The 22,859-nt window shown below is 41.9% G+C and overlaps 1 protein-coding gene across 2 annotated transcripts in view; it reads left to right on the top strand.

The window, feature by feature from the left end:
* Positions 1-22,859, top strand: part of plxna1a (plexin A1a) — a 294,975-nt gene that overhangs the window by 120,077 nt on the left and 152,039 nt on the right. For both annotated transcript variants that reach the window (XM_070544978.1, XM_070544977.1), the window contains exons 4-8: positions 6,453-6,553; positions 8,232-8,355; positions 8,628-8,781; positions 12,999-13,098; positions 21,624-21,738. In XM_070544978.1, the coding sequence (XP_070401079.1) occupies positions 6,453-6,553; positions 8,232-8,355; positions 8,628-8,781; positions 12,999-13,098; positions 21,624-21,738 (594 nt within the window). The remainder of the gene's footprint in view (positions 1-6,452; positions 6,554-8,231; positions 8,356-8,627; positions 8,782-12,998; positions 13,099-21,623; positions 21,739-22,859) is intronic.

The following is a 22,859-nucleotide window of genomic DNA, read 5'->3' as shown; positions in this document are numbered from 1 at the left end:
TTCATGCCCTCCATTCCCTTCTTGTCGTTGAATAACAGAAATGCCAAGTGATGAGAGTTCAGACATCAAAAAGCCAATTTCCCAGCCTGACAGAGCAATTTACCTTTTCCCATATTCACTTGCACGTAATTAAAGTGGTGGATTGAGCAGCGGCGTATAGAGACCACAGATCAGCACGGCTGTACGGACCTACGTATGAGCTTGCTTGCGCCAAGTGAGAAAACATAAAACTGATTCACTGCGAGTACGTGGTTTTCGATTAGCGTTCGATAGATTTATACATGCCTCTGTGTCTTTGCTATACATACTCACACTTTGTTGGTGGTTTTTCTTTTCAGCTGCCTTCGTTTTCTGATCCGTTTCCGTCTCTCCGGTGATACCGCATTATTTCTGTGTGCATAAAAGCAAACAGTGACATTAAATCAATTTAATAATCGCTGTTCTTTCCTAGTCCGTGTTCAAACTTCCCTGGTCTAAAAATAAAAAGGGGAAAAACACATGTTGGGAGAGATTTGTCATCTAGTCACAACTCTCTGTTGTTGACGTCGCTGGGAGACGAATATTTCTTTCATCCTGCACATCCCCGTGGGTGACATCACCTAATTGCTTTAAAGTGACTAAGTGGATTACATCTCATAATCTATTGATTTCCTCTTTACCTTTGTACCAAATGATGCACTTATTATGTTATAAGTCTTACTTTGAACAGCTCTGAGGTCAGATTATTTGTTTTATGATAACCAGCTCTACTTTGACATTACAGTGGATTTAAAGAGCTTTAGATAATTTTGTTTTAAATCGTGTACTTTACTGAGTCTGTGATCGTTCCTGTATCGTGGCTCGATGTGCATGGCTGAACTCAAAAGGGCAAGGGCAAGGTCAAGCGTCTCTGCTTGTAAAACGGATTTGTAAGGTGACACACCGGCTGCCAACAGCCTCGTCTGTGTGGGGAGGGGGGTGCTCAGAAACTGGCATAATAGTCTGATGGTGTACCTCCTCGTATTGATTTAGCTATTGTACAGAAATGTACTGCGCCGTGGAGAAACCCTACACCCTGGCACCGCATCAGAGAGGGTTCGTATTAAATTCAGTCAGCATTTGCAGTGCTTGGAGGTCAGTGAGAAGAGACGGCCATGTGGGCCCTTTTAAAGCGGTTTTCTTTGGTGTTTGTCCAACTCAAAGAGGCTAAAAATGTTGGTGAAGACATGAGGTGACTGGGAGAATAATGAGGAGAGGACAGACTCTCTAAGTGCCCTTGTCAGCAAGGCGCACACTTACATTTCTGAGGGTTTTGTGGGTTAGCTTAAATTAGTTTCACCGAGGTTTATCGCCTAACAACACATTAAGTAGAGTAAAACTTGTGTTATTAATTATTGTTAATTACTGTCATGGCGCTTGGGTTTGTCACTGAACTTTTACTGGCTTATTTTAATCCTAGTAGACACGTGAAAAAATGGCAAGTGAACTTTTCTTCAAGACACTTAGCTGTTTTATTTTCTTTAGTTTTTTGTTATCAGAGGAGCTTCCTCACTGCAGAAAGATGTAGAGGACAAAGCTTTATAGGCGTCATGGGAGATTTTTTTAGACACAGCGATCCAAACTTTCAGGAATGTGATCAAACATCTGTAAAAACTCTCAGGAGGGAGAACTAACTCTTGTTCTCGCTAAAGTTTAAAGGAGTGGTTTACTTGGGGATATACCAGTGCACCATTTCTCAGACCTAAAAGCAGCTGAGCTTCAGAAGGCGTTGTTTTAGAATCTTATTCCCTGATATTTGGGCCTCTCGCTTTGGATAACAGCTACACGACTCTACCAGTGACGTGCAACATGGATGTTTTATTTCCACAAATAGCACAACGCTGGAGGAGCTTCTGCCGTGTGGTGGAGTAGCTAATGCTAATGGTTAGCTTAAACTAGCCGAGATGCTGTTTCTACTTCGCCATCCTCTCAGTTAGCCAGGTGATCCCTGCTTTTGACGAATTTTTCAAACAGGAAGTGTGGATGGAGTAAGACTCCACGTCCCACTGGGGGAGACCCCTAGGAAGACCTTTGTGACCCAAACATGAATAAATGGAAATAAATCGCTGGCTGGGTGGAGACTTAGTAAATGCTAGCTAAAACTATGACAGCTTATGGTTTAATAAATAAATAAATAAAAACGCTAAGCTAAATAACCAACCTAATAAACATGCCCGTACCTTTTTATAAGGCTCCTGATGGTATTTTAAGAAGAAAGGAAAGGCAGAGAAATGTTTATAAGGACCAGAACTACATTTTTTTCTTCTATTTCTCTAAAAACACATTCAATTCAATTCAAGTTTATTTATAAAGCGCCAAATCACGACAAGAGTCGTCTCAAGGCACGTCACATAGTAAACATTCCAAAACAGGTCAGTTCATTAAGCCAATCAGAGAAAAAGTTTCCTATATAAGGAACCCAGCAAATTGCATCAAGTCACTGACTAGTGTCAGTGATTTCACAGCAATCCTCATACCAAGCAAGCATTTAGCCACAGTGGAGAGGAAAACTCCCTTTTAACAGGAAGAAACCTCCAGAGGATTCTGGCTCAGTATAAGCAGCCATCCACCACGACTCACTGGGGACGGAGAAAACAGAGCAGACACATCTAGGGACAAATGCTGCAAATTTGCTATTGCTAAAAACATTATGCTATGAATATGGGCCTGCCTATGTGTTTGTAATATCGCGTTGTTGGTAATGGAAAAAGTAGCTTGAGTAGCTTAGTTCATCATTAGCATTGTTCGCTCAACATTATCCTGCTTCACTCGATATTAGAGTAAAACATAAAGATGCCGTGGCTTCTTAGGGGTACAAGTAATAACTTCTGAGTCGCTCCTGTTTTCTGGCTTTTGTTCTTTAAACAACTCTGGAGCTGTTTGCCTGCCTGTGTTGAAATACAAACGCTGGTGCTGTTAGCTCTGTGCAGACACAGCAACCTCACTAACTCACCAAGTGTAAAATGTAACTATGTTCCTCTTCTGCCTTTTTGAAAAGGGAACAACTGACGACGCCCCCAGCAGGCTGTTTTGTGATTATTTCACTGCATAATTCTTGCATATTGCTCCTTTAAAATTATCACACTTGAGTTGATTATTTTTATATAGTCAGTTTTATCCTGAGCAGCTTTTGTTCCACTTTCATACTAATTTCATCACCTGATGGTTAAATAGTTCAACGTTGCATATAAAGCAGAACCCAACTCTGCTCGCCATCCATCAGCCTTTTGTGCTGTGATAGAATCTTATACTCTCCACCATATTATACAGATGGAACAGATACAGCAACACATAAACTGCAGCTAGCTCAGACCAAAAGGGCCCCATGTGCAGAATGAAACATCAGTCGCAATTACGTCTTTGTGTCATTCTCATTTATCCTTCTTTGTACCCCTCGTGCCCACCCCCATCCTTCCATCCCACTCCCCCCTCCTTGATCTCATCCACCACCCGGCAAAGTAAGAGCCTCTCTATCATGACCCAAATGAGAGAGGCTCATTTGTAGCTCTATTTATTTGTAATAAACTGTCCTCATCATCTCCTCCCTCTCTTTTCTTTACTGCAGAAGTGAGGGGTTGGGGGGGGGGGGGGGGGGGGGGGTCGTCTGACTCATTGGATGGTTGTTTTTAATCCACGGACATTGTCCATTATCAGCTGAAACCAAAATGAATGTTTAAAGGGACATTTTCTCCTATGTGATCTTAGTTTTTTGCCTTTTTCCACCTCCCATCCTAAATCCTGTTGATTTATTTTTTTTTTTTTACTCAACCACCTCCCTCCACTGTCTGCAGATGGATGCGTTTCCCCCTGCAGCAGCAAATAAGCCAGGGATGAAGAAGCCATATTTAAATGGGTGCTTCTCACGTACTTACAGTTCTCTCACAAACACAGACACTACCTTGCCACCTGAGTGAGACAAAGAGTTCTGGCTGAGCCTTCCCCATTTCCCTTCCCATTATCTGTTTTCTAAAACTCAATAATTGAACTTTTCCATTGGAATACATCATCTGGCCCCATGAAAGCACCACTGAATAAACTTCTCTCTCTGGCTTTTGTGTTTGAGCATGCATCTCGTTTTTTTCTTCTCACCTCTACCCCTCCTTCCACCCCTCCCTCCCTCAGCAGACACACTGTATTTGTCCAGCCACAAGTAATGACAGCAATTTGCTGCCATTTGGTGTCCTATAAGAGGCCTGTGCCTACTGATGGCTGCATTATTATGGTTTTAAGACGCGGGTTACTATTATCATGCTATAAATCTGCTATAAGCCTGTGTCCAAATGTACATTAGAGCAACCCTGAGAACCCGAGGATGTAGACACTGACAATAAAATACAGGGATTAATGGCAAGTAGGTGGATGATTTACTTTGTGTCACACCTCTTCTAGGTAGAAACTTTTAAATATAATATATGGTATGGGACAACTTTTGGCCAAATAGTTGTTGGTGTGTTGGTTTAGCGTCATTCATGTCCAATTTTGTTTTACTTTCCACGTCAACAGAAGGTGTAGTACTCTTCTATTTCTTTCAACCTGAGTATGAAGTGAGAAGTTTGAGAAATATATTCGAGTTGCATCCATCATAAATCCTGACACAATTTAGTCCAAATCAGTCTTTTTTATTTATTTTTTTCATACTTGGTTGCTAACTTCTTCCAAAGTTGTTCCGTTTCTTACATCACAGAAACTAAATGACTGATCGGAGTGTTGCTAATCATTTCTTTAAATGTGTTTTAGGTCCACCTATAATTTATGTTGCTGTAGATGAATACAGACATGATGTGTAATGTAGCATTCCTAAAAGTCTGTCATTTCTGACCTGCTTTCCTTGACTTAGTAATGTTGTCGTGGCCGAGGAAAAGCTACACATCATAAGCTTAGACACATCACTTTACATAATGTTCCAACCATTCCCAGCATTGGTAATACATAAACGTTGGTCATGGTAATGCTAACTGCAGGATAATGCTACCCCAAGTTACTGCTGATGCTAGCCCAAGCTACTGCTAACACTAGTCCAATCTACTGCTAATACTAGCCTGAGCTACAGCTAATGCTAGCCTAAGCTATTATAATTGCTAGCCTGAGCTACAGCTAATGCTAGCCTAAGCTACTGCAAATATTAGTCCGATCTGTTGCTAATGGTAGCCCAAACTATTGATAACATTAGTTCAATCTACTAATGCTAGCCCAAGCTACTGCTAACACTAACTCAATGTTGGTCCTACTGATAACACTATTCTGATCTATTGCTAATAATAGCCCAAGCTACTGCTTATGCTAGTCCGATCTACTGCTAATGGTAGCCCAAACTACTACTGTTAGTCCAATCTACTAACACTAACCCAAGCTACTGCTAACACTAGTTCAATGTTGATCATAACACTATTCTGATCTATTGCTAATAATAGCCTAAGTTACTGCTTATGCTAGTCTGATCTACTGCTAACGGTAACCCAAACTACTGATAACGTTAGTCCAGTCTACTAATGCTAGCCCAAGCTACTGCTAACACTAGCTCAATGTTGGTCCTACTGATAACACTATTCTGATCTATTGCTAATAATAGCCTAAGCTACTGCTTATGCTAGTCCGATCTACTGCCAATGTTGCGATTGAAGGAAATTTGAATATCTAAATGTCAAAATGATTGTAACAAATGTATCCTATTTAACTTTTCATAATTTATCCCATAACAACTTTTTAGGGACTGTTAACACTGAAGGTTGAGTAAAGACTGTGCTTTGAAGGATTGATTTGCAGATGAAAATAAAAATAATATACCCTCACCCTATCTCTCGCTCATTTTCTCTTTTGTAATTTAATCAAATCATATAACTGCAAGGAGTGTGAGTGGAAATTGCCATTTTTATTAATAATAAAATCAGTATTTTTTTTTTCAAATAAAAAGTGTTTATTGATATTTGATTAGTTTTTTTATTAGATGAGTTGTAATGAACAGCTGATTGCCTGGAGCTTGATGGATGTGAAGGATTTGTTAGTACCCCCTTTTAGAAAAAGATCTGGATGATGGGATTTGTTTAGATTGCTTCAAATGTCCATTTCAAGTGATTATTTTAAGTAGTCCAACTCTCAAATCTTTGGAAGTAGAAACAAAAAATGGCTGTTTTTGATGATATTCAAAACATGATTGTTCTTTGGTGTTTTTGGTTTCATTTTACAACACAAAACGTTGGTTCACCCTACACACAGTATAAACTTTCCAGAGTTGGAAGCAGCTTCTTTAGAGGGATTTCTCTGTGATGTGAGTCACACTGAACTTGCTTATTTTTATCTGATGCTCCAGAAGTAGGACACCTCTAGTAGATGTGGTTTGCAGTACTTTTTAAAGGCCTGTCATTTGTTTACAGTAATGGAATCGTTCTCTCTCTCCAGCGTTAATCAGACTTATCTGTTTTTCTTTTTTCTTTTAGGTCACACGTGTTCCAGTGGAGAGTTGTGAGCAGTACACTTCCTGTGGAGATTGTCTGGGATCAGGAGACCCTCACTGTGGCTGGTGTGTACTGCATAATGTGTAAGTGATTTTATTAGTCATTGCAATGTGTGCAGTCAGTCATTTTTAGTGGCTGTTTTGAGTGCAGCAGAATTTTATTTGTCCCATTTAAGTCCATTATAGCCACATAACATAGACCTGTTAGCTTTTACACGTGTCATTTACAAGCCGCCCCCTTATTTAAAGGCATTTCTATCCTACACATCTTATTTGTAAATAAATAAAAACTTACTTGGAGGCCTTTTTTCAATTTTTAATTATTACATCTAATAAAAATGTGAATATGTTTGACAATTATGCTTGTTTTTAATAGTTTGCTGCATTTCCTTTTTAAAAATGTGGCACCAAATACTTTTTTCATGTTTTTAAATGATTTCCTTAAGCCACAATGTGCTAAAATGACCCTTTACAAGGTTATCGAAATGCCACTCAGACCCCAAACCCCCTTTGTGGCCAGAATGTTACACTTGCAACTTCACCTGTTACACTAGAAAGCTGAGCTTACGTAGCTGGCTCTGCAGTCTGCCTCCAGCACATTTGCTGCATGTTTTAGATCGTGAACACAGATGATTTGTTTCATTTAGTGATCAACTGCTTCTGTAGACACTAATGAAGGCCGGGGAGACATTTCAGCTGTTAGATTAAAATGTTAAAGAGACAAACGCACAGCGAGGAGATGAGTTTCATTTTTGGTTTGACCACAGATAATTAACAATGAACACTAGGGGGTGCTAAAAGCAAGAAAAATTGCTTAGTGCCCATTTAATAAAGTATTGGATGAAGTACTAACAACAGCTTAGCCATATTATGTAATGCAGACCAAGCACTGCCCTGCTAATGCTACATCAGGCTAAACAGTAGCATTGTAAGGTTGAATGCTACACTGTTCACTTAGCTTTAGTACACAAACATAAACACCCTTTTCGTTTCCCTCCTCTTCCACAGTTAGCTTGACGTTTGCAGACTGATATGAAGTCAATGCATGTCGAGTTAGCGTTCATGCTGGGAACTGAGACACGTTCTTATAGATCGACAGCTCCCTTTTGTGGATGCACAACTCTGCTGGTTTTAGGCTTGTGTAAATGATTCCTTTTGCTGTAGAGGTCAGGGGATGGACTTAGAAGAAATATAAACTATAGAAGATATAGTCAGCTTCATGCATTTTTACAAGTACATACCTCAGCTTTATCCACCTACCTCATAAATATCCATTATTTTTAGAAATAGATATTTTGGTTGATTTGAAACTCATCGACTACTGTAAGAAACACACATCTAGTGTTAATATCACTGATAATGCAGGTTTCTTCTTTCTAATGCCACAAAGCTATTAAAAAGGTGCTGAATTGGTTGCCATGTCACTATTAAACCTGACATGTCCCAGTATTGCTGTGTTGAGCGTTTTAAATGCAGGTTATATTCATAAGCAATTTTTGTTCTAATTACCCTGCATTTCTGCATGCAATAGTAATCATTTGTTTTCTGCTGAAAACTCAGAAATTATAATTGTTAGTAGGAAAAAATGTGTGTGTGTGTGTGTGGGGGGGGTACTACTGATACGTAAGGGAAATCTGGAGCTGAGACACACAAAGGTCAATAAAATTAAACAAAAACTGGGTACAGATGGGATCGTTGTGCATTTAAGCACATAAGAGCTTATTATTGAAGGGTTTATTACAATGGCTTGTTTTCTTTGTAGATGTTCGAGGAGGGATCGCTGTGAACGAGCAGAGGAGCCTCAGCGTTTCACCACCCGAGTGGAGCAGTGCGTCCGTCTTTCTGTCCATCCAGAGACGATCTCTGTTACCATGTCGGAAGTTCAGGTAGTTGTCAAATCCGTCTATACCCGTCTTCAACTTGTATTTGTTTTTATTACATGAACAAGAAAAAGAAACGTTGACACATGAAGTGATTTCAAATGGTTTTAAGTAAAGCTTGTAGACGTGTCATCCCAAGCAATCATACTGAGTCCTGGAAGTGTGTTGTGAGCCACAAATCTGAGCGGTGTTTCTCCGCAACAGGGCACCAGTAATGAAATATATTGATTTAAATTTCTGCTCCGCCTCATCTTTCTGCTTTCTGTCTTTCTTCGTAGTTGGTGCTTCAGGCGCAGAACGTGCCGAGTCTGTCTGCAGGAGTGAACTGCTCCTTCGAGGACTACGTGGAGACGGAGGCGCGCATCTACAGCGGACGGATATTCTGCCTGTCTCCCACTACAAAAGACATCGCTCCCATCACGCGAGACCAAGGTCGGCGCACAAACTGGAAGTTACAACAATTACATCTGTTGAAGATTTTTGATATTAATGATATATTTGTGCTGAAGAATGTGGTCCAGGAAGGGATCAGTGGAACAACTGCTTCCCTTTTTTGAAACTGGGGGTGCGCACCTTATTTATGATGTGAGGTTTCTGATCGGAACAGTGAAATCTACGAGTTGTGCCACTCATTTAATTGGACTCATTTAGTTAATCGGCATCTGTTTTAAATTTACACATAAACTTACAAAATGTCAAAAACCAATACTGTTAGATCCTAGACAACCATATTCACCTTTGATTTGGTTCTGTCCAATTTTACTCGCATACTATGCTGTTAGCTTGCTAGCAGTATTTATTCAAAGAAATGACAAATTCAAAAAGTAAGTTACGTACAACAAAGATGCTCTTGTTGCAAATCAGTTAAATGGCATGCATCATCGTGATAGCAACATATTTACAGTGGATTATAAGCCCCAACATGTTACTCTTACGGTCATCAACCTTAAGCCCAAACAGGTTATGTGCACCCCAAAATCCAATCCAATCCAATCCAGTTTATTTATAAAGCACTTTACAAGACCCAGCACAGGAACAAAGTGCTGTACAGAAAGTACATTAAAACAATTGACTAGAAAGAAAACAGCAAAGATAAATAAAACACATGATACATAAAATTAAACTAGCCCTATATTAAAAATAAAAACTTGATAAAACTTGATAAAACCGCATTTGAATCACCTAAAACAGCTAAAATAAAATAAAAAATAGAAACCAACATCTCACAAGGTATTAAAAGCCAGGGTAAAGAGGTGTGTTTTCAGGAGTGCCTTAAAAGCAGATAAGGAACTGGCCTGTCTTATCTCTAAAGGAAGTTCGTTCCACAGTTTTGGGGCTGCAACAGCAAAAGCACGATCTCCTCTAAATTTACGCTCAGTCCTGGGTACAATCAGGAGCAGCTGATCAGCAGACCTGAGAGAGCGGGAGGGAGTGTAAGGCTGTATCAGATCAGAGAGATAAGAGGGGGCAAGGCCATGAAGACCTTTAAAAGCAAATAAAAGAATTTTAAAATGAATCCTAAAAGAAATGGGCAGCCAGTGAAGTGAAGCTAAAACAGGGGAAATGTGCTCAAACTTTCGAGTGCCAGTTAAAAGACGAGCTGCGGCATTTTGCACTCTCTGTAGCTGACTAATACATGATGCACTGACCCCAATGTAGAGTGCGTTACAGTAATCCAGCCGAGTGGTTAAAAAGGTGTGGATCACTGTCTCAAAGTGCTGCCGTGAAAGAATTGGCTTTATTTTTGCCAGCTGCCTGAGGTGAAAGAAGCCAGATTTTACCACCGCCTTAATCTGATGTTCAAACTTCAGATCACAGTCCACTTTGACCCCCAAGTTGGTGACAGTTGGTTTAACAAACTGGGCCAAGGAATCTACAAACACATTGGGTGTCTCAGTAGGACTACCAAAAATCATCACCTCAGTCTTTTTATCATTGAATTTTAAAAAATTCACAGACATCCAAGCCTTTATGTCGTCAAGACACTGTAGTAATGGCTGTATGAGGTTTCTGCCTTTTTTCTTTAGAGGGACATAGATCTGACAGTCGTCAGCATACAAGTGGAAGGCAATGCCATGCTTTCTCAATATAGAACCGAGAGGAAGAAGATACAAAGAGAAGAGGAGGGGGCCTAGAACTGAGCCCTGCGGGACACCACACAAGAGCGGAGCGGAGGACGACACATAGTCACCGAGACTGACACAAAAAGTTCGCCCCGCCAAATAGGACCTGAACCACTCCAGAGCTGTGCCGCTAATGCCCACCCAGTGCTCTAAACGAGAGAATAAAACAGCATGATCCACAGTATCAAAAGCAGCTGTCAAATCTAAAAGCACAAGAACAACACAGTCCCCAGCATCAGTAGCTAAGTATATGTCATTAAAAACCAAATCCAAATCTAACCTTCAAGAAAAATTTTCTAAACTCCAAAATTTAACTTTAGATGTAAAGTGGAGGCCTGCATGTTGGCAAAGGTGGAAAGAGGAGTTAAAGTACCTATGCAAGGCTTGAATAACCTAAAAATCTAGACCAACCATTTCAAAATGATTCACAATTTTGCTCTGCTATACATTTGTTGGCACTAGAGCTGTGATGGACAACGACTACAAATATGGCGTCTTTTCAGGAACAACGCTCATCTGAAATGGCTTTGACATTAGCTTTGGACAATTTAGACTTGGGCTTTTCTTTAAGACACGAGCAGATAGAGCTACTTTATTTAATTTATTTATTTTATTCACCGACAGGCTGCCCCATTTCCAACATGTTCAGCCGCTTATCCAGAGTCAGGTCTTGGGGGCAGCAACCTAAGTAGAGAGACGTACAAATGTGAATGTACAAAAAAGGTTCAGAGACGTCCCTCTCACGGGCTACTTGGGCCAGCTCCTCCAGGGGAACCCCAAGGCGTTCCCTGACCAGTCGAGATACAGACCCTCCAGCGTGTCCTGGGTCTTCCTTTAGATCTCCGCCCAGTTGGACGTGCCTGAAAAACCTCATCAGGAAGGCATCCAGGAGGTATCCTGACCAGAAGAAGAAAGAAGAAGAAAATATCATTTCTGTAGCGCCTCACAAAAACAAAAAAATGTAAAAATATAAAAAAGAATTTAGAAAATGGTTAAAAATATATTTCAAATGAGCAAAAAAATAGACAATTGTGATGAAAAAATGTTATGAAAGACAGAGAGTGACTAGGAAAGAGGGAAATCAGTGGATCCTGAGGAAGGTTGAATAGGTAGGGAGAGCAGAGCGAGGAGAGGGTGATGAAGGTCCCACCAAAAGCCAGCTTGAACAGGTGGGTCTTTAGCTGTTATTTAAAGGAGACCATTGAGTCCACTGATCTCAGGCTCAGGGGGAGAGAGTTCCAGAGTCTGGGGGCCACAGCAGCAAATGTTCTGTCACCTTTGGTCTTTAGCCTGGTGCTGCACAACCAGTAGGCTTTGATCACTTTGTAGTGATCACTTTGATCACAGACGTCCGAGCCACCTCAATTGGCTCCTCTCGATGTGGAGGAGCAGCGGGTCTACTCCGAGCCCCTCCAGGATGACCAAGCGCCTCACCCTATCTCTAAGGGAGAGCCACCCTGCAGAGAAAACTAATTTTGGCTGTTTGTTTCCGAAATCTTGTTCTTTCGGTCGCTACCCAAAGCTCGTGACCATAGGTGAGGGTAGGAACGTACTGTAGATTGACCGGTAAATCAAGAGCTTCGCATTCTGGCTCAGCTCTCTCTTCACCACGACAGACCTGTACAATGCCTGCAGACACACCAATCCCACGCTCCATTTTTTCTCTCACTCGTGAACAAGACCCTGAAATACTTAAACTCCTCCATTTGAGGCAGGACCTCATCCCTGACCCGGAGACGGCATTCTACCCTTTTTCCGATTCAAGACCAAGACTGATTTCTGTAGCAATACATGTGTCATGGTGTTTTTTGCTCTGACCCGCCCTAGAGCTGTCCAACTGCGTGCAGAGACAACTGTAGATTTAGCCCATGACTGGGTTGTTTCAGTGGCTCTTGGCCAGACTATATATTTATTTATATAGGATAGGTTACCAGACTAAGGCGTAAATTCTAGCTGAATAAATGTATGCACCTGCGTCCAACCATGTTTATCCATAAATACTGAATGTGTTAAATATGTTTTATCACATTTCTAACGTACTGATTTTACACCACATTTTTTTGTACTCAGCTTCACATTGTGTAGTTTACTGTATGCATGCAGTTCAAAGCCAACCTGCCTGTGCCATACTAGGTTATAAGATCATTCTTGATTTTTGCATACAAACAATCTCAATGATCCATAGTCACGCAACTTTTAATATTTGATTGAAAAAATCTTTTTTTGACTTGGTCTTCATTTGATTGCAGGTTTTTAATGTTTCATCCAGATTAATGCTGGAACGTAAACTGCTGCATAATAAATTACCCGTATACAGCATTTATATAGAATTATCTTACTAGACTCATATTTTGAGATGCTAAAGTAAGAATCTGCTGGTTTGTCACATATGTGTATTTATAGCTATACTGGCTACCAAACCTGTTCAAAGCTGCGCCTGATGTCTGTCATCGCTCTGTTCCACTGTATGTGTGAGATAATTCTAAATAATCTTTGACACATGATGTCGTTTTGTCTCCTTTTTAGGTGACCAGCGTGTAATCACTTTATATCTGAAGTCTAAAGAAACGGGGAAGAAGTTTGCCAGCGTTTTGTTTGTCTTCTACAACTGCAGTGTCCACCAATCGTAAGTTTTCTCCTATGTATGAAGCAGTGGTCAACGGAGGAAAATCTTTTTTTTGGGGGTGGGGGGGGGGTGGGGTCCTCCTTATTGGTTGATTATGAGTATTAAAATAAAAAAAACTACAATTCCAACATAACCATTATTTCCCCTCCTCCATATAAGCAGTTACAGATAAAGTTAACTTTCAAATTTAGTTATTTTTTTTTTACATTTAATCTTCATTTTTTCCAGCCTGGGTTTTCAGTCTCCAACAGCCTGTGTCTCAATCATCTGCTGAAAGCTGCGTACCTCAAAGGGCCATACTCTGCTTGGCCAGTAGGTGGCACTAACACGACTTAGAAATTGAATTTGATATCCTGTTTAAACCACATAATCCACTAAAATGAGTACGAATAAACACATTTTATGCCAGCAGCTATGCATTCTGTTATAAACCTACAGTGAATCTGTGAGAACGAGGAAGTGACGTCAAGGGTGAAAAAGAGATCCAGCACCTTCTAGCATGCTAGCTAGTTGTTTTCTGCAGCACGGGCGCTGGCCGACAGCGCCCCAGAGGCATTCAAGTCACGCATACTGATTGGCTTTAAGTTTTCGAGTTCTCCCTAGCAACCAAATGTGATTCGCTGTTTAGCTGCACTTTTCCCAACAGCCCAGGAATGAAACTAATGAGTTTGGTGGAGGAAATTCACTGTTTAATGATACAGCTGGTGAAAATGATGAGTTAATAATTCAAATTGCATGCAGGACCACACAATTAGGCAAAACCTTATAAACACACTTATAATAAATGTGTGAATATATGTTATAGTTTTATTTACGTTTTTTTTTTCCTCTTTCAAGTCAGGAAGGGTCAGGTGGCACCCCAGTGTCCCCTATGGACGAGCGGCCAACAGTGTGAAGGGATAAATAAGCAAAAATCTAAGTAGATGCTATGTTTTAAACTGTTCTCTGGCCATTTGAAACATCTATCAATAGGTTCAAGATTGTAGAAGCAATGACCCACCCAAGTGAGGTTGTGCTTTTTAAATATTGGCAAGTAAATAACTGTTTAATGGAGAACGGTGAAAGAAAAGTGTGTAACCTTTTGCTTATTTAGTATTCTGTGTTCACACTTTTACCAAATCAATTAGTTAATTACATCGCAGGCAATGAAGTGACCATTGGTGAGTGAAATAATAAATCGATTCTTATCCTTGCAAGACCTGCAAGAGCAGCCAAGCTTAGGAGGCTAAAACACATCATTCATGATTCTTGGAAAGGATTTATCTGTTGTTTAAGTAGGAATACAGATTTACTTTTTAGCTCTAGTTTGAACATTTCTTGTGTTTCTGTTGCCTGAGTCTGTTATTGAACGGAGAGGAATGGTCAAATAGATAACTTTAATCTAATTTGTTCTGATCAATTGAAATAGTTGGTAATGGTGATTCAAAATTAAATAGAAATGTTTAATTTTTGCCAGGAAATGGTTCCGTCTGTTCTACATGGAGGGGTGAAACTTTAAACCTAGCCATTAGGGGGTGTTCCATTTTTTATTTGGCTTTCAGTCCTGTGTTGTGTTCTATGTAGCGTTTATGCTTACAGTTGGGGTCAGTCTCAAAAATGTGAGCTGCAGTGTACTCCCTCTGGGTTTCCAGCTGGGCCCTGGTACAGCAAAAACAGGTCATTGTGGGGGGAAAAAAACGATGCAGTTCTTTTTAAGTCTCACCTGATTTGTATTATTTTTAAAGACCAAGTTCACTGAGAAACCATCCATCCATCTTCCGAACCCGCTTAGTCCACGTAACTAGGGGGGGGGGCTGGTGCCTATCTCCAGCAGTCAACGGGCAATCAGGCGGGGTACACCCTGGACAGAGAGCCAGTCCATCGCAGGGCAACACAGAGACACAAGACAAACAACCATGCACACACAACCTAACAGTCATGTTTTTGGACTGTGGGAGGAAGCCGGAGCACCCGGAGAGAACCCACGCATGCACAGGGAGAACATGCAAACTTCATGCAGAAAGATCCCAGGCTGGGAAGCGAACCCAGGACCTTCTTGCTGCAAGGCAACAGCTCTAACCACTGCGCAGCCCTCACTGAGAAACCATTTTTACTTTTTTTTTAATATATAATCGGCCACTCTGAATTTAACATGCAGGCTGAAAGTGAAAACAATCTTCTGCACCTAGTTCCTTACAAATTAGAACGCTTGAATTAGAAAAGCCAGTCAGATCCATGTTACAATCTAAATTAGCTCATATTGGCTCACAACAGAGAAGGCTGTTGTTGATTTAGCATCCAGGAAACCGCAGAGAACATCTTGGCTAGTAGAAGGCAACCATTAGCATTAGCAGCTCTGCCACACAGCAGAACTCCTTCAGGCTTGTGTTAATTGTGCAGATAAAAGCTACTGTCATGGTCACCCTTTAACCCTCCTTTGTGGGTTAAGTAGACTTTCACTGAGCGATCAATCTGCAGCTATTATCTCTGATGCTGTTTGTTGAAAGATTTGTCTTTTCTGTTTACAGAGAAATGATCTTAAAACGGCACCAAACTAGAGAAGTAAAAAACAGATGTCATTTTAATGTATTCATGACTTGCTTTCCTCTGAGTTGACTGATGCTATCTTTTTCACTTTGCCATCTTCTAGCACCCCCTTTTTGTTTTTCCTAACAGCTTAGGGTGAAAGAGTCACACTTCTTGCAGTAATCCAGCCTTTAATTATGCATCCAGAGAAAATGACTATTTTCTTGCATATCACTCAGCCTGATTTTCATCCTCACAAAACAAGAAGGAACAGGTTGGAGGAAGGTGGTGAGATAAACCAAATAATGACCGAAGAATGTGAAAGGTTAAATAAAAAGTCACAGTCCTAATGACTGTTGGCTCCCTCGGTGAGGGTGGCTCGGGCTTCTAGTTAGGATGCCTCTTGGACGCTCCCTGGTGAGGTTTTCCAGGCAAGTCCAACCGGGAGAAGACCTAAAGGAAAACCCAGGACACGCTGGAGAGACTATGTCTCCCGGCTGGCCTGGGAACGCCTCGGGATTCCCCTGGAGGAGCTGGCCCAGGTGGCTGGGGAGAGGGAAGTCTGGGTCTCCCTGCTTAGGCTGCTGCCCCCGCAACCCGACTCTGGATAAGCAGCTGAAAATGGATGGATGGATGGATGAAAATAAATAAAATGCCATTGTCTTACTGATTGTTGGCTTCCTCAGCGAAGTCACTGAGTGTGATTCAGTACTGTGAGGTTTGTGTGTGTGTGTATATTGGGGAGCCCCTCATCCCTATGGGGGAGCCGGGCTCCCCCATGGTTCGAGTATGTGTTTTTCATTCTTGTGTCTCTATTCTCCCTTCTACTTGCTTTTCATCTCCGTCCCCTGGTTCTATCCCTCCACAGACCTCTCCACCTCCTCCTCCACCTTGCTTTCTTTCCATCTACCCTCTCGTTGATCAAGCCCATTTATCGGCTGCCCTCCACTCTTTCCCCAGCATATATCAGCATAGTAATAAGCAGTTAATTATCTCTAGTCATGGTGCCAGTGTGGAGATGGTCATAATGGAGTGGCCTCACCTGGGCCACTTCTCGGGGCCTCTGCTCTTCTTTGGTGTTTAGAATCTGTTTTATTGAGTTAAAAACCGTTTAATTTTGATTTTACTGACTAGATTTACTACAAAAAAAGAGTATGTTGGTATTTATTTATACATTTTTATTTAAATGTCGGACATATATACTCATTTTTATGTGGGTGTGTGTTTTATGCTGCCCACATATGCAGCCCTTCCTCCTTCCCTGCGTAAATAGACACGTCGCCGTTTAATCCTTTCATGTTGGCTTTGCTTGCACCCTTAGGAGTCGGTGGGATCATCAAACTCCAGTGCAGTTATTCCAGCAGCAGCTATAACGCAAACCCACATTTTACTCACCATTCCCTTTCCGCCGTCACCTTTCACCTTTAAATCTTTGACCCAGCTTGTGCACGGGAGCCAAAGCAGCATTCGGCAGGTGATAATGGAGTTATCCTCGTGGGTGTGGTGGGCGGTTAAATGCATATCAGACTGAGAGACACACGGACATACAATGTCAGCACAGATGCAAAAGCAGAACAGCCGGAAGGCAAGCATCCAGACGGGCTCGTGCACAGCTTCACACAGCCTCACACAGCATGCTGGAAGGTGTGTGCACCACCAGCATCACCAGCCGTACCGACACTTTAAGCACAACGCACAAACAGGTGCTTGCACAGTTAGAGGGGGCGCACAGAGACAGAAGGCAACAGACTTGGCACAGTAAATTATGCTGAGAGCTATTTACATACGCTTTTACAATATTAGAAATTTGCATTAAAAAAGAGATTTGGAATAGTTTAATTGAGCATGCGGGAGGAGGAATAATGCATCTTTAAAGAGCGGGATTGAAACACACAGGAGGTAAAGCGCTGGAGGGAAAAGTGGAGCGTTGAAGAAAACTCACATTCACAGAGTCCCAGAGAGGCTTGGAGAGGGAAAGAGAGATATAACGCAGTGTTAGCAAACAAGACGGAGAATGGTGCCAGGAATAATGCGTCCCACACAGCTAAAAGGTTAGCGCCCCAGCGTCGGTCCTCCATGACCATTACAATATGAAAGGCTTGAAGTCCATGCAGTGAAAAGAGGTGCTCAGTGAAAGGGACCGGCCCACACTCCAACATTCAACAACTGCTTTCATTTTTAGGGCTTAACCCCCCCCCCACACACACACACACACACACGCAACCTTGATCCCCTGATGACGTTTGGACACGAAAACCTTTTTTAGATTTGTCCTGTTTTCTGTGTGACTCTGTGACTTTTACTTCAGATTTGCTGCAATAATCTCGGTTCCACCTTTCAGTGAACTGGATCTCATTTAATTAAACTGAGAGTTCAGAATCAGAGATTTACTGCTTTTGGACATTGCCATGACAAGATCCAATAATATCTGATAATGAGTCTGAGCTCCGCTGCTGAGAATCTACACGCCTTTGTTCTGCTGTGTAGCCTAATGATGAATGTATCATTTTATAGCTGCTTACTTCGTAGCTTTGCTGGATTAAACAAGGAGGCGTTTTTGTAGATCAGGCTGAAATCCGGTCTCCTACGTTCTAAGCGCTATGAACAAAGAGACGGGCAGTGCTGCGAGAGATATTTTGTCCGAGGTTTTAATTAGACTCGCCAAAAGACGGCAGTGGTTTCACAAACTAATAAAGTCATTAAAACTTTAAGCCTCGAGCCTCAAATTGATTCATTGGTCTTTTTTTTCTATGCCAACACATGCTTGCATGTTTTGATTGGCGTCAGATTCTAGGCTAACCTTCTAATTAAAGATGAATTGCAGCTGAATGTGTGACTTCATCAACGCTGACCAGAATTAATTGAGGATGTGATCACTCACTCCCTCCTTATATGCTTGTGCCGGCGCCTTTGCTCGCATATGATCGGCTTTGTTCCATCGATCCAGCCTCACAAGAACAAAAGCCGGAGAAGATGAAAAGGCGTTTGACCCGGCTCTGTGGCTGGGCCTTGCTAAATAGCGGGAGATTTTATCGACTGCGTTGCAGCAGCGCAGCCACTTACCCCAAGCCAGTTGCCCAGGCCTTGACATCTCTACTGTAAGACAAGTCTCCACTGTCCAGGTGACCCAGAGGAAGGTTTCCCTGCCAACGTGTGTGACACCTTGAGTGTATGCGTCTGTCTCAGTCATCAGAGTGTGTGTTTATGTAGTCATGAGCGTGCATACCGTGCCTGTGAATGTGCATGCGTGCATCCTTGCAACAAGAAATCAATAAACCCCAGGGTTAATAGCGAGGAGGAACTGACTCACAGGCTCTTCTAACAAACATTGGACTGTTAGCATAACCTCGGACCACCCTTCTCCCCGTGGAAATCCACTGACATTGATTATAAGCCTCAGTCTGCAGTTCAGTCTAGTCTCACTAGCTTATCTCTGACTCTGTAAAGCCTCTGCCATCAGTTCGTCACTCCAGTGCAAGCAAATTAGGAGTTAGCCATCCAAACTCTGAATAAACCAAGGACAGACACGAAGACGGTGCAAGGATTAGATTGAAATTCAATTTGATTTTGGTCTGTCAGGCAGGCTGGCTAAGCAATTGTCCTCCAGTTTGGAGGGCTGGAGTTTAGACCCCCGCTGTGACTCATTACACTGAAGTTTTCACACTAGCCTTGTCAGTCAAACTGTGAACATGGTGATATGTTTCATTTTCCTTGAATTCTACTGCAAAAAAGATTTGCAATGTAGTACAAGAGCTACACGACGGATTAGATTCAGACTTATGGGCCATTCCCATCTGTACTGGGTCGGCCCGGGCCGGGTAGCCCCAGTCGGCTCCAGCCTGGCCCGGTTGATGCCACACATCCTTGTCTTAAGCCCATGTGGGCTGATTCTACCCACCAATCAGAGGCTTGCTCTAATGGAAGGTGTAAATTTGCTGTCAGCAGTGGGTGTGTTGGCCCTGGTCGGCCTGAAGCAGACCCCCTTGAGAAGAGGGCTGAGAATGAGCCTTGGTTGGCCCGGAAAAATACCAGGCCACCCAGATATGTAAACAACCTACCCGGCCCGGTACAGATGGGAATGGCCCATAAATGATCCAAATGGCAGGACACATCTGAGTGTTCTCTTTGGGGGGTCAGTGTCTTGCTCAAAGATACTTTGACTTTTGGTAGTGAGAGCTGGGATCAAACTACCAAACTTCAGATTAGCAAACTTTTCCCTCTGATCCGTTGCTACCTTTAGCAATTTCATCAAATATGAAAATAATGCAGTGATTTACACAGAATATCAGTTATACCATGCCTTTTATCACGTATGCGGGTACCATAGGTCTGACTTGTTGACCCAGAGAATGCACACGGGAAAACACTAACGGTAAATCTCCGTCATGTTTCAGCAGATTGCAGTATGGGAGAGCACAGAAGGGAGCAGCTGCAGCTAGCGCCGGCTCCAGCTCCAGCAATGATGCATTCAGGGACGCTCAGAAATACGGCGGTTTATTCGGACAGGAATTTGAGTTTTCCATTTGCTGATGGCAAAAGTTAGAAAGAAACAGGAAAATATCCAGTTGGCTTTCGTTTGCCCAGTCAGAGATCATTTAATTTACTGCAACAATCACCCACGAGGTGCCACCTTTGCCAGCTCTAAAACTCAACTACCAATCCCCTTGCTGCATGGACGTGGAAGAGCAGTGACCTGGTGTGAAGTAATCTTTGTGACTTTGAATGCCAGCGCCCGGCCAAAGCTAAATTAAAGATATGGCGTCTTTAACAAAGTGTGCATGTTGGGTGATTGTATTTCCCGTTAAATGACTGAAGATTACAAAGGAGTTCCCTTGTTTTTCCATGTGGGTGTCAGGTGATGGACAGAAAGCAGGATTTAGACATTTAGTCTAGCACTGATGAGAAAGCACTTGGAAATTTTAGATCAGACTTTAAAACAACTTTTTCCTGTATCAGGAACTCCAGGATTGCGGTCTGTAAACATGTGATATCACGAAGGAAAAAGGCCGCCTGGACCGACCCCTCCATCGTTCTGCTAGCCATGCTAGCCTCGTCTTTGCCTTGTAATCCCTGATTGAGTGTATATACAGTATATGTATATTTTTATATTCTTTCAGCCTCCTCAACTCTGAATGAATAAAAATGGTTAAAAGAAAAAAGCTGTTATATAAAACCAGGCTTATCTTGGTCTGCCAGCTTAGTTTTCTCTAAGCCTCCAAGCATGGAGCATATGAGGAGGAAGGAGTGTGGCTTTGACTCTGGCTGCTCTCCCTCTCAGCCGTTTTCAGCAGCCACCTCGGCCTCGCTGACAGCAGAAATAAAATCTTAATGCAAGAGGCCGTAGTAACACTTGTCATTCCAACATGATTTCTAGAGATTTAGCTATGAACATTTGATGTTGTGCAACTGTGTTGATGCATGTCTCTGCTCAAGCTGTCAGTCTGATCCCCCCCCCCCCCCCCCCCCCCCGAGTAGGAGGTTTCCTTTTGATCTGTTTCTCGTTCGTCTTAATTTCATTGACAACAGTTTTCCCTCAGCACATTGTGCATGATCTAAAAGAATTCAGGTAGTTGGAGCAGTTTCCTTCAAAGTAAATACAATTTACCTTCCCGCTCGCCCGTGGTTTAACCTTGCACATTCATAGCTACTGAAGAAGATTAGGGCCACTGAAATGAAAAGAACAATAAGTCTGGCTTTAATCTCAGAATTCTGACTTTTTGACTTCTGGGAAAAGTCAGAATTCAGAGATTAAAATCCAAATTTGGAGATTAAAGTCAGAATTTGTTTTCTTTTCAGTGACCCACATCCTGTTCCATACTTTGCTTAACTGCAAAGGGTTATTCTTTGTTTTGATGCATGAATCATGGATCATGAGTACATTTTCAACTCTGAGACTAAACATGAACTTGCTGTGCACAATCCTTGGATGAGGTTTGGACAGCATTACATTCTTGTCTGATCTGGCCTTTAAACGCCAACACTGTGACCCCTAACCTCCTCTTTCCCTTTTGTGCTTCTAGGTGCCTGTCCTGTGTTAACGCCAACTTCCCCTGCCACTGGTGCAAGTATCGTCACATGTGCACACAAGATGCCAGCGACTGCTCCTTCCAGGAGGGACGAGTCAACACTTCACAGGTGAGTGAGCATGCTCACGAACGAACGTAAAAAGTGGTTTTAGGATGCAAATGAAAAAAAAAAAAAAGATTCAGAAACACAGCTGTATAAAGTAACATGGGAACATGTTTACGAGGATTAATGCCCAGCTCAAACACACATGTGAGTGTGTATGGCCGCCTAGGAACCCAAGGCTGCAGCTGGGTCCTGCACAGCGTCTGACTGGATGAATGGGAGTATGAATGAGAGCTGCAGTGAGTGACCCACAGCAGCTGTTGCACTCTAAGGAGCTCTAGATTTATTCACTTATAAACAAGTTGGGGTGAATGAGTATGCAAATGGAAGTGTGTGCTATCGACCCAAATGTTATATTTGCATGAAAACCCTCATCCTCCCATGAGCTGGCTCCCTTTTATATACCCTCTGTCTTTGTACGACTCTAATTCTCCCTGGCTTATGCACAGATGCTTACACACACCCAGACCAGAAAAATACAAATGTTGGTGTCCTTCATGGGCTGTCTTTACAATTAAAACATCTTTTATTATTATTATTATTATCATTTTTAAGAGTTTAAAAATGTATGTTTTTATGCAAGGGGATAGATTCTCCAGACTCGGGGGTTTTCACTGGTTTGATATTTCCTGCTACGCCCTCTTTCCCTTGGTGTTTTCTCTTTTCAGTCTTTTTTTTCTTCTTTTTGCCACATGGATGCAAACACGTTCATGCGTTGAATCTCTTTCCCTTCATCTTTCTTTTTAACTAAAATCAGAGACACTGAAAGGCTGCAAAAGGAAGGAATAAAAAAAACATGCAACTCTGTGTGGGTAGGTGTCTGTGTGCTTTACGAATTGCCTGTTTTTGTGTGTGGTGTGCTTGACCACTAAATTTCTCTTTAGGCATTTCTATTAGGCATCCCAAACAGATGAAAATGCTTTTAGTGCATTTTATTTAATTATTTGTTTTGAGTGTTTGCAAGAGTTAAAGGGACATTAAGGAAGTTTGACAGCCAAAACATGTATAGAAATAATAAATGTCTTCTTCATACGTTCTCCTGCAATGCTCTGGTCCTGTAGAATGAGCCCTGGAATTTTTACTGTGATTGCCTGTTTTTCTGTAAAATCACAGAAAAAGAGAGATGC

This window comes from Nothobranchius furzeri, chromosome 15, assembly GCF_043380555.1.
Source record: "Nothobranchius furzeri strain GRZ-AD chromosome 15, NfurGRZ-RIMD1, whole genome shotgun sequence".
Taxonomy (NCBI): Eukaryota; Metazoa; Chordata; class Actinopteri; order Cyprinodontiformes; family Nothobranchiidae; genus Nothobranchius; species Nothobranchius furzeri.
The sequence above is the reverse complement of the archived record's forward strand: the minus strand, read 5'-3'. Positions and strand labels throughout refer to the sequence as shown.